We start from the raw sequence: 19517 nt of genomic DNA, 5'->3' as shown, positions 1-19517 counted from the left end.
AGCCGGGTCCCAGCTCTGCGCCAGGACCTTGGCATGTGTCTACGGCTGGGAAACAAGCTGATGCGGCGTCTCAAGCTGCCCGCTTTGCTACACTGCCGGGGCCCAAAGAGACCGAGTCTCAGCTCCAAACCCAGAGCAAAGGGCATCGCCTCTTACTTGAATTCACTGGTGTTTTCTGACAAACTGAGATGATACACGAGGAGAGGACCTTTAGAAATGCTTACACAGCGTCAGCAAAGGCCCAGAGGAACACCCACTGCAGCCACGTGGCTCTCACAAAGTCTGCGAGTCAACATGGAACAACACTGTGACGTGCAAGAGTCTAGCTTCCATTTTTTCTAAAAAAAATTCCAATGATACTTTGTTTTCAGTTTGCATATATTACTAAATTTGACTAGAACTTCTGATGTGAGTAGGGAGCTATTAGTTTTTAGTTTCTGTTTACTTTATATAAAAGAGCAGACAAGTCTCAGATGAGCGCTGGCTGACCTAGGCCACCTGTGCATGGCGGTGGGGCTGGGGTCAGACCCGTCTCCGCCCTCCGGTTCAATGGTCTTGTCTAGACATACCTGAGAAGCATTAAAGCTGAAAAGAAGAAACATTTCAAAACAACTTAACTTGCCAAAAGGAATTCAGTTCTGACTGCTCTATAATTTTTACCTTCAGTCCGTGTTCACTTCTCCTGGGAGGATGACAAGAGAAGATTTATTACAAGGCGGTGTGACTCCCTGGAAACAGATCTGAGGCAGTTTTAGCCTCGGGCTGACTCACAAACGAAGGCAACAGGCTCAGGCTCGTGATGACGCAACACTCAACAGGCCACAATGCAACAACGGACCTGCACTCTGAGCAACACAACTCGAGGGCCTGGATTTGTGAAGCGTGCTGTACCTGCACTCAGAAACACAATGCAAGGGTCTCAATTTGTGAAACATGCTGTGTAAGAAGCACAAACCGTTTCCTACGACATGAAGAGACTTTTAACTAGGGAAAACTGGAAAAAGAAAACACCCACAATGTTATCATACTGGCTTGAGTATTACTGGGTGACCTCTGACAAATTACTTAACCTCAGTTTCTACAAAGTATGGATAAATTATGTGCCACCTACTTCACCCATTGCTGGACAAATTAAATAAGAAAAAACCACAAAATAACGTTAATTTCTATTATTTACTGCTTGATAAATATTTTCTAAGAAAGATAACTAGAGCAAGAAACGTTTCAGTACGGCTAACAGACAAAATTATGGGAAAAGTGTAGCTTCTCTTGAATTGACAACATCTCTGGTGATCAGTAATATGGCTAGAGGTTACAAAGCCACCAGAAAAAAAAGAAGACACTCTTCTAAGACAAGAAGCAGTATGAAGATCAAGAGGCTAACACCTGAGGAAGAAAGGAATGGCTCAACTCTATGAATCCAACAAAATATTCCCAAATAGAGCAAAAGTCAATTAAATTACTTGTAGGGCACTGACATTACTCTGTGTACACCGTAACGCCGGACACACGTCATTATACATTTCTCCAGACCCACAGAACAGACACTGTGGACTCGGGGAGACAGTGACGCGCCTGGGTAAGTTCATCCCGCCTCTCCACGCCCCTTACCCCATGGGGATGCTGACCACGATGAGGAGGCTGTGCGTGAGTGGGGACAGGGGTGGCAAGTCTGTATACTTTCCCCTCAATTTTGCCGTGAACCTAAAATTGCTTTAAATGAAGTCTCAACAATTAAAAATAAAAGAGACAAAACTAAGAGGAAAAATGATATAAGCTGTGTCCTAGTGGAAGCCTTCTTTCCATCTCTCAGTCTTTTGCTAGGTCACAGAAGTTAGCTGTCAAAAATCTAAACAACACAACTGAAAGGAGAACTTAACAGAAGGGCACGAAACCCCAAGCTCAACAGTTAGAAAATACACAGTGTCCTCAAGCACAAGCAAAACATTTCAGAAACTGATAACACACTGGGCCATAAAGTAAGTATCAATAAAATGCAAAAAGCAATACCAGTTGCACTAATTGGACATCAATAATAAAAAGACTGGGCTTCCCAGGTAGCTCAGTGGTGAAGAACTTGCCTGCCAATGCAGAAGACACAAAGATGTGGGTTTGATCCCTGGGTCGGGAAGATCCCCTGGAGAAGGAAATGCCAGCCCACTCCAGTATTCCTGCCTGGAGAATCCCAGACAGAGGAGCCTGGCATGCTACAGTCCGTGGGGTCACAAAGAGTCGGACAAAACTGAGCACAGACACAGTGACAAAAAAAAAAAAAAACTCCTCTGCAAAGATTTAAAAAATTTAAACTACACTTTGAAACAACCCAAAGAGGAAATTACAGTGGAAATAAGCAACATTAGAAATATTTTGTATGAAAATCATGGCATGCAGCTAAAATACTGCGTCAGTTCAGTTCAGTTCAGTGGCTCAGACGTGTCCGACTCTTTGCGACCCCATGAATCGCAGCACGCCAGGCCTGCCTGTCCATCACCAACTCCCGGAGTTCACTCAGACTCACGTCTATCGAGTCAGTGATGCCATCCAGCCATCTCGTCACATAGTTTAAATTTACAGCATTAAAGTGTAAACGCGTGTCAGATAAAATCGAAACCTAGTCAGCTAAGTGTCCACCTTAAGAAAGTGAGGGAAGAAGGCAGAGAATAATCATAAAAACAGAAACAGTAACTGAAACAAACAAGACAGGGAGCGTAAACAAGGCGTCTGTTGAGCTCTCGGCAACGACTCCTGATACTAACAATGACACCAAGCTTCTGCAAGATTAGCAGAGAAGAAAACGAGAGGAGAGTATTAGGAATGAGGCAGACAGAAGCGCAGGACCTGAAGCATGAAAGAGGCTGTAAATACCTTTATGCCAATAAACTCGAAAACTTGGGTTGACAGATACATTTCTGGAAAATTACAAGTTAGCAAAGTTTACTTCAGAATTAAAGAAGGCCAAAGAGTCCTGTGACTATGAAGGAAATCAGTCATTTAAGAAATCTTCCCACAGAGAAAATGACAGACCCTGAACGGTTTTATAGATGAATTCTGACCAAGTTTCGCAAAACAGATTATTACTATTTCATAAAAGTGCCCGTAAGGAGGAGGAGGAGCTCTGCAGCCCATCTTATGAAACGGGATCTACTTAATGCCCACACCATGAGAGTGAGAGGACCCAGAAAACCACAGCCAATACCTCACCAGCCCAGATGCAGAAGATCCTCCAGACCCAAAATATGAGCAAACCAAAGCCAGTGCTGTGTTACAAGAAACAAATAACAGTAAGTTAGAACCGGCGTCATCCAGTCCTGGCATGTGTGTTACAAAAAATAAGCTAGGACCAATGTCGCCCAGTCCTGGCATGTGAAGGGGGCCTAGCATTAATACCAACATTCATGACATACCTAGATAAACAGAAAAGAACCACCCAATTACCTCAAAAGATGCAGAAAAATGCAGTAACTCTTGGGCTTCCCTCGTGGCTCGGTGGTAGAGAACCCACCTGCCAAGGCAGGAGATGCAGGTTCGAGCCCTGATCCAGGAAGATCCCGCATGCCACGGAGCAAATAAGCCTGCGGGCCACAGCTATTGAGCCTGTGCTCCAGAGCCCAGGAACCACAACTCCGAGCCCACGCGCCTGGAGCCCGAGCTCCACAGCAAGAGAAGACACCGCAGTGAGAAGCCCCAACACCGCAACTAGAGAGGAGCGGAGCCCCCCTCGCCACAACCACAGAAAAGCCCGCACAGCAACGAAAACCCAGCACAGCCAAAAATAAGCAAACAAAATTATTTGTTAAAAAGGGTTCCACCAGGAAAAGCAAAGCAAAAAAACAAAAACTTTCAGAGGCATCTCCTTTCCGATCCTTTCCGAGAAGAATCCACTGAACTGAAATCAGCTTTGTTTTCCCTCTACTGCTCCAGGTCATACTTTTTCTGAGACGACACAGGGCAGTTCTATCCTGTTCCTCTACATGGTGTCCTTCAAATATTGTAGGACAGACTGCAGCTTCTTCTTCTGGTCTAAAACCTGATTCTTACATCATTCCTAAGAGGAAAGTTCTCAATTTTACACGAAGTGGCAGCCTCTTCTCAGGGTGCTTTCTAAGTCACCTATGTTCCTGTCACCCCACGAGGAACAGAAGAGCCCCCATAGCCTGAGATGCACTGAGGGGTGCTGGGGGGAGAGGGACCAGACAGAGGGGTCAGGGAAGGGCAGGCCTGCAGAGGGGCGGTGCGCTGCCGGGCTGCAGGGACAAGGACCCAGCTGCCCTCACTCCGGCTCCTGGCACAGAGCGTGTAAACCCTGGGGACTACCGAGGGGAGTGAGTGGGCATCAGGGACTCAGAACGAGCCCCTTCACCCGCGGGGCAGCGAGGCTATGCTCACGACGACCAGACTGCAGCCATGACACCAGCGGCTCCAGCCTGACTAGCACTGACCTCTGGCTTCACGATTATTCCAAGACCCGCCTCAAGAGCAGGAGGAGCCCCGCTTCTCCTACCAGTCAGGGAATCAGAGTAACTACAGCTTGTTCTGCCTGCGTGTGAGCAGAAGACTAACACTGTCAGTAAGAAGCTCCAGCCCCATCTCCACTCCGAGAGGACGGCGCCCTGGATCAGTGTGAGACGTTATGGAGGACGGACCCCGGCCCTGATCCCGCAGAAACAACGCCGGCGCACAGGGGCCTGCAGGTAGTTCCCTGCAGGCAGCCCTTTAGCAGGGCTCTCCGCAGGGACCTCACGCCCTGTCCCCGCAGCAAAGCGACCCTATAGCTCACCTCCAGCCCCAGAGCACCTTTCCCATCTTTGGATTACGCAATGCCTCCCATAACCTGCTGCTTCTTTCCTTAAGAAGGGGAAATGAAGAACAAGGAATAGACAGACGACTAGATCACTTTCCCTTCAGGAGCCTTGTGAGCAAAGACTGTGTAAACAGTCTAAAGAGAGACTGAGAGGAGTCCACCAGTCTGCACACGGGGGCGGAAGCAGGGCTGGCTCTGACTCTGACCCCTACCTCAAAGATTAACTGAGATCACTCCCCTCCCTCCCTTCAGAAACCCTCACAGCTGAGCAGACTCTCTGGAGGGGGTTCTGGGACAGGAGTCCGCCTTCCCCCAGGCTGCTGCCTCCTGATTAAAGCAACCTTCCACTCCCACCAGCACTTGTCTCTGAGCTGCGGAGCAGCCGAACCAACCGCAGCCAAAATATGGAAGCAACACAGGTGTCCATCAGCAGAAGAAAGGCTGACCATCTTGGTGTGGTCCACCCACACAAAGATGGCAACCCAGCCTTAAAAGGAAAGCTGTTCTGACACAGGCCACCGCTGGGATGAACCTTGCAGGCACTGTGCTAAATGAGATAAACTACAAGAGACAAATGCTGCATGATCCACTTCAGTGAGGTCCACAGAAGAGTCGGACTCCTGGAGACAGAGCAGACTGGCGGCTGACAGGGCTGGGGAAGGGAGAAGAGACTCAGTGTCTGATGCGCACAGCCCCAGCTCTGCAGGATGGACAGTGTCTGGTGGGGGTGGTGGTTGGTGGCGAGAGGGGAGCATGGCTCCTGGGCGCACTGACCCCAAAACATCGCTGACACGCAGTTAACCTGGCGTGTTTTACCTCCTGTGCATTTTGCTAGGATGGAAAGGACCTGTGTGTGGAGATGTCTAAGGGAGGACAGAGCCGTGCTTCCAGACAAGCAGGCCATTCACAGATAACCTTGCGCTAGACAGCAGCATCTGGAAGGGGTCAGGCTGCAGGCCACAGCCTACAAGCACAGAAAAGGAAGACACCCCAGCTCCTCAGACACCACAGGCCCCGCAACACAGCCCACGGGCACCAAGATCGAAGGAGCTTCCTCCCGATTGCCGAGCCGCAGTGGGTTCATCACGTCTAAAAACCTGGACCCTTTCATATGAGCTGCCACCAAATCTGTATTTCTGCACTATTGGTTTTAAGATTAATTTGCAACAAGCCCTGCTGCAGCCCTGACACTGTCAAGACAGTCTGAACCTTGAATGAGCAGCCCTGGGGTTTGCTTCCTCTGGCAGCTGTGAGCCACCTGTGGACCTGAGAGGCATACTTCTAATTCCTCGACCACAGGAACCTGCTGGCTCTGGGATGCTGAGTTCAGATAAAAGACTGGGAGGGGTTAATAAGTCACGGAGACGTAACCCTGACTCTGAGAGCCTCTGGATGCACCAGGCGGCCAGCAGGGAGACCAGCGGGGCAGGAAACGAAGCACAAAGATGCACCCACAAGTGCTCTTCCGGGCCTTCATGTTATTTATCTACAGAGGCCTAGATTTGGAGGAATGAACTCTTGCCCTTGGGCGAGACCTGCCCTTGGAATGAAAATATCCAGCCACTTGGCGTTTAATCAGCGACGGGAAGAGCAAGCCCCCCGTGCACCTGTGCCCCGTGCCTCTGGCGGGCTCGCCAGTCTCCATGGAATCACAGGATGGTTTCCTGCTGTGGAGGCTGTGTCTGTGACCCCTCAGCCCGCTGGGTGTCCCTCCTGAGTCTGAGCCTGGAATTAATCCAGAGCAGCTTGCTGCTTTCCTCCGGTCTCATCTCTGAAGAGGAGTTGTGGACTTCACTTCATACTCTTTTCTTGAAGCGATCTTATTCAAAAATGGTTCTTCTGACTGAAGAATTCAGGATTAAAATAGGAACTTTTCAGAGATGGTACATCACCCTCCAAGCAGGGGTTCTAGCCCTTCTTTGTTTTCCTGACTGTTCTGGAAAGGGACAACAGTAATTGTAAACTCATTATCTGTGGTGAATTTCAGCCTTACTCTGAAGGGTCTACGCTGCTCAGCTGCAGTTGCCCTTCGTGCGTGTGTCCAGGCCTCTTACAAGCCTAAGCTCCTCAGACAGCTCCTTTCCTGCTGCCCTTGGTTTCTTAGACACCTCTGCACGGCTCTCAGGGGCCACCTCTAGTCTCCCCACCCTTCGCCGGCCACCCCCACACCACTGTCCCTCAGTGTCCACCGATTCAGGCTTCAAGGAGGAGCGCAGTCAGGTCTCCTCCCCATTCCCAGCCCCCAGTGTGGAGCCGCGGTGGACATGCTGCCAGGCGAGGGGCTACGTGCGTCTGTATTCTTGGCTGAGTTTACATAATCCCCAGCGCAACTCTCTGCAGGCTGATGAACAGGTAGCTGACTGGATTACTAATCCTTCTATTTTGTCCTTTCTACAAACTCAAATAGAGTACGATAGAGAGCTCTCCAGAACTCAACCATTACCCTACACTGACAATAACAGACACAACAAAGTCCAAAGAATAGACACGGCCAACTCACATCATGCATCCAGAGATACAACTGGAAAGAGAAGTCACAAAGGTGGCTTGGACCCTTTTACTGATTCTGCCCAGTTCTTCAATTTCTTTTGTGTTTGGCACAATTCTAAATGCTGACAATTCTACAAATAAAGACCTATAATAAATTTTAAATTAAAAAAAAAAAACAAATTAGGATTTGATAGGCTCTCCTGTGAGCACGGAGAGGGCAATGGCACCCCACTCCAGTACTTTTGCCTAGAAAATCCCATGGACGGAGGAGCCTGGTGGGCTGCAGTCCATGGGGTTGCTAGAGTTGGACATGACTGAGCAACTTCACTTTCACTTTTCACTTTCATGCTTTGGAGAAGGAAATGACAACCCACTCCAGTGTTCTTGCCTGGAGAATCCCAGGGACGGGGGAGCCTGGTGGGCTACCGTCTATGGGGTCGCACAGAGTCGGACACGACTGAAGCGACTTAGCAGCAGCAGCAGCCTGTGAGCATAGATGCTTAGTTTTGCTATGTAAAGATTTCCTACAAACAACTGAGTTCCAAATCCAATGGACTTATCATCTCTTTTCCTAATTCATTTCATTGCTTTAACTGCACTGCCTGTTACATAATATATAAAATGCAACAGATATATTTTAAAAAGTTAAGTAAATAAATGCTGAGGATTCAAAGATGAACGCGACTATATCCAGGCACTCAGGGAGGTGCAGACTGAGGGGACACATACCTAATGAAGCAGCACGCCATCAAAGCCCCGAGAGGACGGGGGCGCGCGGACAGGAAACACGTGATGCTAACCGCCAGCTCAGAGCTAACTCGCTGCAGAGCATGGTTCCCTTAACCCTCCTCTACGGAAGTAAAATCTCTAACACGACAAGGTGCTAGTTAAACCTGTGCCTGGTAGCTTGGTGGGAAGCAATCCACCTGCCAACGCAGGAGATGCAGGAAAGGCAAGTTCAATCCCTGGGTGGGGAAGATCCCCTGGAGAAGGAAACGGCAACCCACTCCAGTATTCTTGCCTGGAGAATCCCATGGACAGAGGAGTCTGGTGGGCTACAGTCCAGGGGGGTCGCAAGAGTTGGACACGACTGAGCGACTAGACGACAACAACTAGAACCTAAGGGATTTTCAGACTTGGCCTCATACAGATGCTAACTAAACGTATTAGGGAAATATGACATCACAGTTTATGAAACAACAGATTCAGACAGAGAAACAAATGTTCAGAAGCAGAAAGGGCAGGAAGAGCAGAAGTTCCCCGAGGTAGCACTGAGGCTCCGTGGACGGCCTGTCGCCTCTGGAGACAGGACGCAGTGCTTCCGAGGGGGATGGTGTGTGGACCAGACACAGCACCGCCGGTGCACGACAAGGGCAGCTGCCTGTCCCCCTCACGGCACAACAGCGACAAATGGAGGGAGCGAGTCAGGAATCAGGAGGAGGAGTCTGGTTTGGAGAAGAGCCTGAAGAGGCAGCAAGCGTTCGGTGCCGGCCGGTGGGTCCCAAGAGCCGCCCCTACCACACCCAAGGACACGCACGCATCAGCCCTACCTGGCCTGTCTGATAGTGTCGGGCAAACTGGTGAACCACCCGGTAATCGTTGGCAAAATACTCCATCAGGATAGACGGGACCTCGGCGAAGTCCGTGGGGCACCTGGTCCCTGGAAGGGGCGAGAGGAGAGGTCGGCAGGAATCGTGGCAGTATGTCAGCGTCACCACAGGCGCTCGTTTACACTTTTATTTGTACTTCTGGTGAACTACGATAGTCTTTAATTCATTAAATCAATATTTTACTTCTATAAAATTATTGCACATATTTGCAGGAAAGTTTGTACTCATCTCATACATTTTCCCATGTATCAGAAGCAAAACAAAATATTTGCACAGCTGGGTAAAGCACTTGTAAAGCAACGGCTCACACCCTCTACAAACAAAACCGTCTTCAGCTCCGCCAGGCTACACCTGGCACACGAATTACAACACTCTTACAATGAACGCATTCTAATTGAACGCACTGAATTCCATCACCAAAAGCCAGTATCCCTCATTCCTTTTAAAGGTATTTTATCTACTATTTCTGGAACAAAGTCAACCCTCAATATAGAAAGGCAACATTTCAAACTCAAAATTACTTTAACAAATCCTATAAGAACGTGTTGGCGGCACTTTATGATTCTGTCCAGACCATCTGCAGTCTTTTCAAAATATCTCCTCCTCCCCCAAATACTGTGTGTGTAAAGTTAGCTGCTGAATACTAAGAACCACACCTGCCCAGGTGGTGCAGGGCTGACCCGTCTGATGGCAAGCTTAGAGAGGATGACGAGGGGGGCTGTCATCAGCAGGAAAACCACGGCTTTATGCAGGGGACGCAGAAGAGAGACAGTAAGGGCCTGGCCATGCCTTTTAACATGCCCTGAAGTTTTCTGACTGGTTTTGGATAAAAAGAGGCCGTGTACATTCACTTGTTCACTTGCTAAGCCTGTGCTGGAGCTGAGAAGGCGTGCTTGTTCACACACACAGCCACTGACGTAAATTCCACGTGAAACACAGCAGAATGTAAAATGGTACAAACTGGAGAGACAGGCACTCAGACAGCCTTGGTGAGAACTGTTGTCATGGACGGAAAAAATGTATGAGGGTTGGGTCGGATCACAGGTGGAAGGACAAGAAGAAGCCACCTGATCAATGACCACAGGTTTTCTAAACAAAAGGCTTTTTTCCAACTAAGATGAAAAGCGTGTATTTAAAGAACTGCAATAAACGAAGTCCTACTGAGTGAGCTCCTGCTCACCAGTGACATGCTGGTATCGAGTCCGTCCCAGCATCGAGTGCATGGCATGTCCCATCTCATGGAAAAGGTTCTCCATCATCCCAGGAGTCAATAGTGTGGGCAGGTTTCTTGAGGAATGGGGCAGGTTCAGCATGAGGACCACCACGGGGAGCTGGTAGTCCCCATCTTCCTTTAAACGACCTCCTCGGATGGTGAAGTGGCAATCCTTTAAGAAAACAAGACCAGTGAAGAAACGATCAGAAGCTAAAAGGTAAGCAAGTCTTAATGAATGCAAAGTTCTATCAAAATGAATGAGTACAAGTGTTACCTTAATTCTGTTCTTTTATTTATACTTTTTTCCCAACACTTTCTCCTTTGCTGAAATGTTACTTTCTTAAAAACACCAATAATACTCTGAGCTCATGTTGACACTCATTCATTCACTCCAAAGACATGCTGAGCTGACGTTCCAGGAGCTGAAGACACGGTCACCACTGAGCTCAGACGCTCGAGATGCTCAGGGCAGGGAGAAAGGCAGCCACGGGGGGAGGGACACTGGTGTTAACAGCCCCTTCTGTGGCCAGCGATGAGACAGGCCACACACCCCACCACCGTCTCCATCGCCCGAAGTGACGAGCTCTCAACTGTCACAAAGCACGGAACCTGAGTCACTTTCTCAGTCCACATACAAAAGTTGATCATTTCTTCTCACATAAACCTACGAGGCAGGTATTTCATTTCCCAAATGAGAAAACAAATCAAGTCTTGGAAATACTAAGTCATGTGTCCAGGGACACACAGCTAGGGCTGTGGCACCTCAAACCTGAACCCAGGTCACAAACCTGGACTCTCCAGCCTTTCAAGCACAGTGAAGGAACAGAGGATGCAGCGGCCAATGGCCCTGACTCGGGTCCTGCCGTGCAGACCTGCTGGCCACGTCTCCTGAGAACTGGTTACCTCCACCAGCCTCCCCTCCACCGTGTCAAATGCCAGAGCATTAACTAGTCTGTTATAACCGCTGTGGAAACTGTGGATCACTATTAAATACAAGGTACCATTATTTCTGTTATAACTTTATAATCTGAATTCTTGACAGTTCCAGTCCAACTGCTCAGAACTGCTGAAGCTGACTGATCTGGAAACCTGGCCTGTGGTTTCACACAAGGAGCAACTGGTGGTTGACAAGGTTCCTCAGAGACACACCTTGTGCAGTGTTAGAGCAGGCCCATGCCGCGTACGGACAGCTCCAACCCCCGCACCTCTGACTGTGTGACTCTAGGCAAGTAACCTCAGCTCTCTGGCCTCAGTGTCCTCATCTCATCAGGACTGAGTTCAAAAGGCTGAGGGAAACTTTCAAAGCGGTGCATGAGAAGGGCTCAGGCACTGGCAGGCACACAGACAGGCTCCTAAAACAGCACTCATCACTACAATCATTGCTACCGCGACCCAGATGAAAACAGCAGATACACATTTCTGTAACTACCTCGTAACTTCTGCCGTCTTTAAATTCTACCCAATTTCAAACATACATATTTAGTCACCACTGTTAATGTCTTTTAAACATTAGTAACTACAAAAATGAGAGCTAAAGTTAACATTAATACACATTAGCTACTGATCACTCTAGAGAGACTGGTTTGTAAATAAAGCATCACCTGGTGTGGTTTGTCTGCTCGCTGAAAAAAGTCACAGTAAATGTACCCCAGCAGTCCTTCTGATTCATGAACCACGGCCTAGGAAAAAAAGGTTGATTTACTGGTGAATGAAGCCATCAGAACTTCCAAAGGTAGAAACACATTCCAAACACCAGAACCTGCACTCAGAACACCAACAGCCACCAATGCAGACATTTTATGGCTTTCTGCTTCCAAGGTCACCTCAAGGTGGGTCCACCGTACCTTCAGCCTCTTCTGCTGTGTCTCTGGGGTGACTGGTGAACTCTGACGGGAGAGGAACCCTCCCAACAAGCCCTGGGTCCTGACCGCAGCCCCCATGCCATGGCTCTTCCCTGGGCCTGAGCCAGCCCAGGACGGCAGCACAGCGACCCCTCCTGCAGCCCAGGAGGTGAGGACGCCCGCACACCAACCACAGTGGCATAGGCTTCAGCCGAAGAGCAGGGAGCGAAGCCTCCTCCTGGGTCAGCCCCGTGAGGCACAGCTCAAGGAGAGAGGGTCTCCATCCACCTCTGCATAAGCGGGGCCTCTACCGGACAGAACCTCAACTATTGGGGACTCCAGCAAGCCTCCATGAAGCATCCACTTGGTGCCAGGAACTGCTCAAGGCACTGGGGAAAGCTGCCCATGCAGGGGGCTCCCTCCTGAACGAGCCCCTCCATCGCCTGCACTGGGTCCTGGCACTCTCCTGTTACGCTCTCTCCCTTCGTGGCATAGCTGCAGGCTATCCACCTGTGTGATGCACAGGAGACTGCTGGCTGCTCGGTAACTAAGCTTAATCTACAATCATCAAACACAGTCAGGCAACGAGGAGACAGTCCACGCTTATTAGAGAACAGTGATCAGAGTACGGTGCGCTAAGCCAGAGCACTAAGCCTGAGGGCCGCAAACCCTCAAACCCCACCAGGAAAAGCAACACCAGCAGCTCACATGAAGTGGGCCCCAATGGGAGGGCCCCAGGCTCGGAGTGACCGTCCAGGACTCACACCAGCACACGGGCCACCGCCCAGCCGCCGGTGCACACATGGGCTCAACCTTCTATCCAACTCCTCAGAAAAGTATTTTCTCTCAGAGAAAGAACTCTGCTGCTACGTGTTTACCCTACTTTCCTGCAACAGTGGATTCTAGAGAACAGTGTTTTCACAGTGTCCTGAACCAGAGCAGCAGTCTGGATTAAAGCACTGTGGACAGGGTCCCAGGCCCCGCAGATGGGAGTGCACTCTGCCCCGGGCACTCACCAGTTTGCGGACGTCCTCACTCCACACCTCGCCCTTCACGGGCTGCTCCCCGTACAGCGAGACCCCCAGCAGCCTGTTGAACAGGAGGCTCAGGCCCTCCATGCAGGCGCCCAGGGAGAAGAACGGGCAGTAGAGACTGGGCTCGATGTTGAACCTGCCGAGGAGAAGCAGCCGCATTTCTGTGAGCTTCAGCTTCTAGAGGGGAGTGAAGCTCACTCTTTATTTATAAACCAGGAGTCAAGGAAGGATTGAATCATGAAGTGGGTCTCTACTCTGGAAGAGGGTTTTCAGGCCTGTTTTTCTTCAGAAGAGCAGCAGACTGATTACTATGGTAGTGAGGGAGACACCAGGGGTAGAGGCAGACGGGGAGACACTCACGGGGTCTACAGAGGGAAACCACAGAAGCCCAGGGACAGGCTGCGGGGGACAGGCCCAAGAGCGCAGCTTCCGGACCAGGAGTGACCGCCGGGCAGGCACTGGCCACGTGGGCGCCAAGTGAAAGCACAACTACCCAGTTAGTGGGCAGATGCTCAAGACACATCGATCCTGCCTTCTCACACGGGAGCACTTCTTCAGACACACACCTCTCAGCCCGAATTAGTCCACTGTAGTACGGGGGGTCCCAGGGCATCAATTCCTGTAGCAGAGAAGCTCACCGTTAGGAAAGCTGGGATGATTTCAGTTTTCATCAATAATGCAGCCAGTTTATAAAATGTAACCTGTTACTGTATCAGGAAAGTTTTATAAAAACCCTAGTAACTCATCATCTGGCAAGAGTTTCATTCCTTATTCTCTACTCTGCCTTTCCTGTAATCAATGAGCTGAGAGGCAGAAATCAGCTATACTTGCAGAACTGGGGGAAAAGGCAGACAAATGTCATTCTAAAATGTGAACTTCTAAAAGTCAACATTAATAGATGAAATTAGCCACGTTGAAATCTACCCCAGATATGGCCCATATGTTAATCCATAGGACAGTGCAGGGGGGTCGGGGAACTAAAGGCATGACTAGGGCCCTTTCTGGACCTACGCAGGAAGCTTAGCATGGATCCCAGGAATGAAAGCAGCAGTTCAGACAGAGCTGCAGCAGAATTAACCCTGAACTTGGCAAAGAAAACGCGTCATCAAGAAGCACTTGAACAATCGTTCCTGATGCCGGCTGCAGAGCGGTAACAGAGCTGGGAACCCTGCAGGGGCCACCATCCCCCGGGGGGCAGGCTGGCAGGTGACAGAGGGCAGCAGCCGGGCCAGACACAGTCAGCCTGGCTCAGGTGCACAGTCCACGTGTGCTGGCCCCCAGTGCGTCCCCACCTTCCACCTACCCTCACACACCCCTGAGCCCAGCCTCTGAGAGCCAGGTCTGGCCTGTGCCGGCCTCTCGTGCTCCTCTCTGCCTGGGCTTCGTCCCTGGCTGTCGCGGGCCTCTCGCTTCTCCCAGGGCTGCTCTGTGCCATCTCCCTGGAGGGGTCATCACTGCCCAGGCCTTACGAGATGGCCCCTCCACCCGCCTGCCTGCACTATTCCCTCTCGAGCCCCCACCCGGCAGGACTGTGCAGGCTGACTCTTCCTGTCTTCACTCTCGCTCCACCCCAGGTGTAAGCTTCGGGAGGGCAGGCTGTGTTTCCCTTTTCCTACAGTGTCCCGGCCCCGAGCTCTGCCTGCTGTGCAGCAGTCCCTCATGAGCTGTCCTCTGAGTCACTCAACAGCACCTCCTGGAAAGTATACTGCTTAGAAACACAACTCCAGGCTCTGAGCAGAGCTCTATGAACAGGGAGTCCATTCTTACGAACGGGGTCCGAAAGGTTCAGTTTAGACACCGTCTCCTCTCCTGACCCAGACGCATAGCATCTGCTGGCCCACAGATGTCAGTCAGTCAGTTCAGTCGCTCAGTCATGTCCGACTCTTTGTGATCCCATGGACTGCAGCACGCCAAGCCTCCCTGTCCATCACCAACTCCCGGAGCCTACTCAAACTCATGTCCATCGAGTCGGTGATGCCATCCAACCATCTCATCCTCTGTCATCTTGTCCCCTTCTCCTCCCGCCCTCAATCTTTCCCAGCATCAGGGCCTTTTCAAATAAGTCAGCTCTTCGGATCAGGTGGCCAAAGTATTATAGCCACAGATGTCAGCCACAGTTTAAAAGTAAAGAACAACACTGTAAACCAGCTGCTGCTTCTGCTAAGTCGCTTCAGTCGTGTCCGACTCTATGCGACCCCATAGATGGAAGCCCACCAGGCTCCCCTGTCCCTGGGATTCTCCAGGCAAGAACACTGGAGTGGGTTGCCATTTCTGTAAATCAGCTACACTTCAGTAAAAAATAAATATAAAATAAATGAAGGGAAAGCAAAGCAGTAAGTGAGTGAGAGGAGCACAGGGGCACTGCAGGCCTTGGTGGGGGCAGAAGACAGTGGCTGGGGCCCCAGGGCAGTGGAATAGAAAGGGCCCACAGGTCAAGGAGGGTGTGGGGGGAAAGCTAGGAAATGGGAAGACAGCCTGAGAACTCTCTGAAAACGTTAAACAAAGGGGGGGGCGGGGGGGGCGGGCAAGGCCCATCAGAAAATTCCCTCCGGAGGAGCCCGGAGGCCTTCCAGCATCTAACTCAGAGCCGCGGCACCAGGAAAGCAGTTGGGATACAAGAAGGGAGCAGGACACGGGCCAGAAAACCAGCTCCTCAGGCACACGCGTCACCCGGGAGAAGAGAGACGACCGCGGCCAGGGCCACAGTGACAGCGCAGAGCGGGGAGTGGTTCCCAGCGCCAAAAGACAGAGCCCTCAGCCAACAGACTGTTTATAATAGAAATACCTCTGGACTTCCCTGGTGATCCAATGGTGGAGAATCCGCCTGCCAAGGCAGGGGATGTGGGTTCGATCCCTGGCTGGGTAACGAAGATCCCACACGGCACAGAGCAACTAAGCCCGCGAGCCACAACTGCAGAGCCCGCCCCAAGGGCCCCCCGTGCCACGACTAACACCCAGGGAGACAAATAAATAGTAAAAGGAAAAGAAACTCAGCATGGCCACTTACAGAATTTTGAGGGTTTAGTTTCATTTTCATCCCTCGAATCATCTCAAAATCTTTCATAGTTCTGTAAAACAGGTTTACCATTAGTTGCGAGGACAAAATTTTCACAAGTAGATTATAAAAGACGAGTTTGCTTCTGCTACTTTCCAGTAATCATGATAGTAGTAGTAATTTGTAGTAAAAATGTAAACTAGCATTAATCCAAATTTTCCATGTGTTAGAAGAGACAGTGATACATACATCAGTAAACTTCTGTAATTTTTACCTTAAAAAGCAGATATTTGTCTTAAAGTACTAAAATTTGGAAAATTTAAGTGTTAAAGAATATGCAAAGTATTCATCAGTAAGCTTCAAATCACTACTTTTTGCTATACTTTAAAAAAGAGGCTAACAATTTAATTTCTCTAAAAGAAGATTTTACTTAAGATTACCACTTATCATTTTCCCCTATCAAAAAACTAGCTGGGCTGTAATCACACATGCACTTAATATTTACAGAATATGAAGTTTTTGTTAGAATTAATATAATTAAAAAATATAGTTCACTAAATGTAATTTAAAAATCTTCACTAAAAAAATCTGAAGATAATGTTTGCTTAAAATATCTATAGCTACAAACAAGTGAAAAAAGAACAAATAAAGCTTAACTAGCAGAGGAAAGTAGAATAAATTCTCCAATAACTGCATAATTGACACTACTTCATTCTATCAAAGCCACAACAGTTCACTGCATTAAGAATAAGAAAGATCATTTCAGAACTAATAAATATAATGCAAAGTAGAGAGGACTGGGTTCTAAGGCAGTAGTTATAACGCAAACTGAAAATTGGAGCTAAAATTTAACATGGGGGTGCAGTCAAGGAGCGAACAGGGGTTAGACAGCTCCACAGGAGAGCCAAGACTGCGGTCCTCCAAGACCCTGCCGAGCCTCGTGCTGGAGGCCTCGTGCTGGGGGTCTGAAGGCTCCTGGGGGCTCGGCCCGCAGAGAAGCACGACCAGACTGGCGAGGACCAGGCCAGGGGGGCTGGGCAGGGGGAAGGCCGGCACTGTGGCAGAGGGACCACCAAGAGCAGAGAGCCTTGAGTTACAAACACTGGGCACTCTAACACACAACACAGCAGACGTGAGCCACCCGTTATTTATGCCCAAAGAAGAGCAAGACTAGGTGACCGGCTCATTACAAGCTAAAATACATAGTTTCAAAAAAGGTTTGGGAGATTTTAAACAGTCCACCTCAGTAATGAGTTGCTGAAGACGACTGGTGAGTTAGTTACAGAGGACGGCCCAAGCGTTCGGGACAGTCACCCCCAGAGGAGGGCTGTGAGCTTTCCAAGTGCAGCTCACTGTCAGTGTAAGATCCGACCCGATATTCAACACCTATATTCTTCATGGGCCACTTCCTAATGCTTTTAATAAATCTTTAAAAGTCTTCAAAAAAAAAAAAAAAAAGCTAAATCATGTGTACTCTAAAAAGCGGAATTAAAAAAAAAAAAAACAAACCTTTCGGAGAGTTTGTCAGACAGTTTCTCAAGGAACTCCATGACAGTCTCTAAAATGAAAATCCCAAAGAAAATATCTTTACATGAAATAAAATGAACACACATGTTAAAATTACAATGTTGTGACCATAAATCCATACTATACAGTGTCTTTAAAGTGATGGAATCTCAAAGGAAAGCAGGGCTCCTAATACTCGACACTTCTAAATTAAAGTTCATCAAAGCTGACACCATAAACTCCAGAGCCTTAGATGATACTCTCCCCCTAAAAAAAAGAGCTAAGAGGAAGCAAAAGAAAATCATCCAAAATCTCAATCTATTTCTGTATCTATTTATATGTTTTCTATATCTATATGTATAAAGGAAAAAAGTTTCTCAGTTTTTTTGATAGCTAGACTGATTTGTTCATAAAAGTCTGCACAATTTAGAAACATCAGGTTTTAAAAATCAATGTTTTTCTGAGTAAATGTTTTTCTTTTTAAATACACAGCAGAATATAATCTGTTCAGGATCTATATTGGAAGAAAATGTAGCAAAATTAGAACATTAGAACTTTAGATTCTCCTCCCTACAACATCGCAGTTGGGAATGTAAACTGGTGAAGCCACTGTGGTGAGCAGTACGCAGGTTCCTTAAAAAACTAAAAACGGAGCTCCCACACGCCCCTGCAGTCCCACTCCTGGGCATATATCCGGAGAAAAACATGATCTGAAAGGATACATGCACTCCAGTGTTCACTGCAGCACTGTTTACAACAGCCAAGACGTGGAAGCAACCTAAGTGTCCAAGCAGAGGAACGGATACAGATGTGGTATATGTATGCAACAGAACATTACTCAGCCATTAAAAAGAATGAAATAATGCCATATTTAGCAACATGGATGGACCTAGAGAGCGTCTTACTGAGTGAAGACAGACAGACAAGGAGAAATATTGTATGACATCCATTAATGTAGAATCTAGAAAGAAATACAAATGAACTTAGAAAACAGAAAGAGACAAGCTTACAGAACTAACTACTGCCCCAGATGGAGGGGCGGGGGTGACAGTTAGGGAGTTTGGAATGGACATGTACACACTGCTATAGTTAAAATGCATAATCAACAAGTATCTACTGTAAAACATGGAGAACTCTGCTCAATGTCATGTGGCAGCCCTGGATGGGAGCAGAGTTTGGGGGACGATGGATACATGTATATACGTGGCTGAGTCCCTTCACTGTTCATCTGAAACTATCACAATACTGTTAACTGACTGTACTCAAGTATTAAAAAATTTAGGCTGTCAGAATTTTTTTTAACTACTTAAAATACTTCAGCCATAAGTCATTATATTGCAGAAACCCATAAAAGCAATGCAGTGGAATTACGATTATTTCCCGTAACAGGAAATTTTTCATGAGAATTTTTGAATTTAGCACTTTTAGGCGCTGATTCACGTGTATAGAGCTTTTCATACATATTTTAGAGTAAGCTACAAACGCTGTTTTTATGTTTTCAGATGATCTTTTACATGGTTTTAATTTCTTGCCCTCTTCAGTTTATCTCGTTTCTGAGTAAATAAAAGGCTGAGGAAGGAATGGACCTGCTACAGGAAGCCATGGTCTCTAGTCACCATCAACAGAGATCCCACCCGTAAACACGGCTTGGTGTATAGTGTTAGATGGTGCTGAGACTTTTAGGAAAAAACTGTTATTTAGCTCAAAATAAAACCTTATTTCAGGATGTCAAACCAGTGGGCACAGGGTACTGTTTTCAAATATTTATCTGTGTGTGCTTTTTATTTGAAAATAATTTTGTACTGACGTTCACCCATTTTGTTTCTCTAGCTCTCTTGAACAGGAAACATCTACCTCGATTACCTACCTGGAACACTGTCCTGTGAAGAGCAGCGAGTCTGAACCGCCTGAAGGCAGTCGCACGGCTCCTGGAAGACAGGCCCCTGAAGCGCTGGTCCCGGGGCGCCTGCCGTGGCCTGCCAGCCCTCGCCCCACCTCCCTGCCCTCTGCCCACTGGCCCCTACTGC

At 48.5% G+C, this 19517-nt stretch overlaps 1 protein-coding gene across 1 annotated transcript in view; it reads right to left on the bottom strand.

The window, feature by feature from the left end:
* The window catches only part of MIPEP (mitochondrial intermediate peptidase), an 85197-nt gene that overhangs the window by 42922 nt on the left and 22758 nt on the right, over positions 1-19517 (bottom strand). The window contains exons 8-14 of the mRNA XM_055542534.1: positions 17494-17542; positions 15997-16057; positions 13556-13608; positions 12972-13125; positions 11716-11793; positions 10082-10286; positions 8842-8951 (exon numbers count right to left, since the gene is read on the bottom strand). Coding sequence (XP_055398509.1) covers positions 8842-8951; positions 10082-10286; positions 11716-11793; positions 12972-13125; positions 13556-13608; positions 15997-16057; positions 17494-17542 — 710 coding nt within the window. The remainder of the gene's footprint in view (positions 1-8841; positions 8952-10081; positions 10287-11715; positions 11794-12971; positions 13126-13555; positions 13609-15996; positions 16058-17493; positions 17543-19517) is intronic.

Source organism: Bubalus kerabau, chromosome 12, assembly GCF_029407905.1.
Source record: "Bubalus kerabau isolate K-KA32 ecotype Philippines breed swamp buffalo chromosome 12, PCC_UOA_SB_1v2, whole genome shotgun sequence".
Taxonomy (NCBI): Eukaryota; Metazoa; Chordata; class Mammalia; order Artiodactyla; family Bovidae; genus Bubalus; species Bubalus kerabau.
The sequence above is the reverse complement of the archived record's forward strand: the minus strand, read 5'-3'. Positions and strand labels throughout refer to the sequence as shown.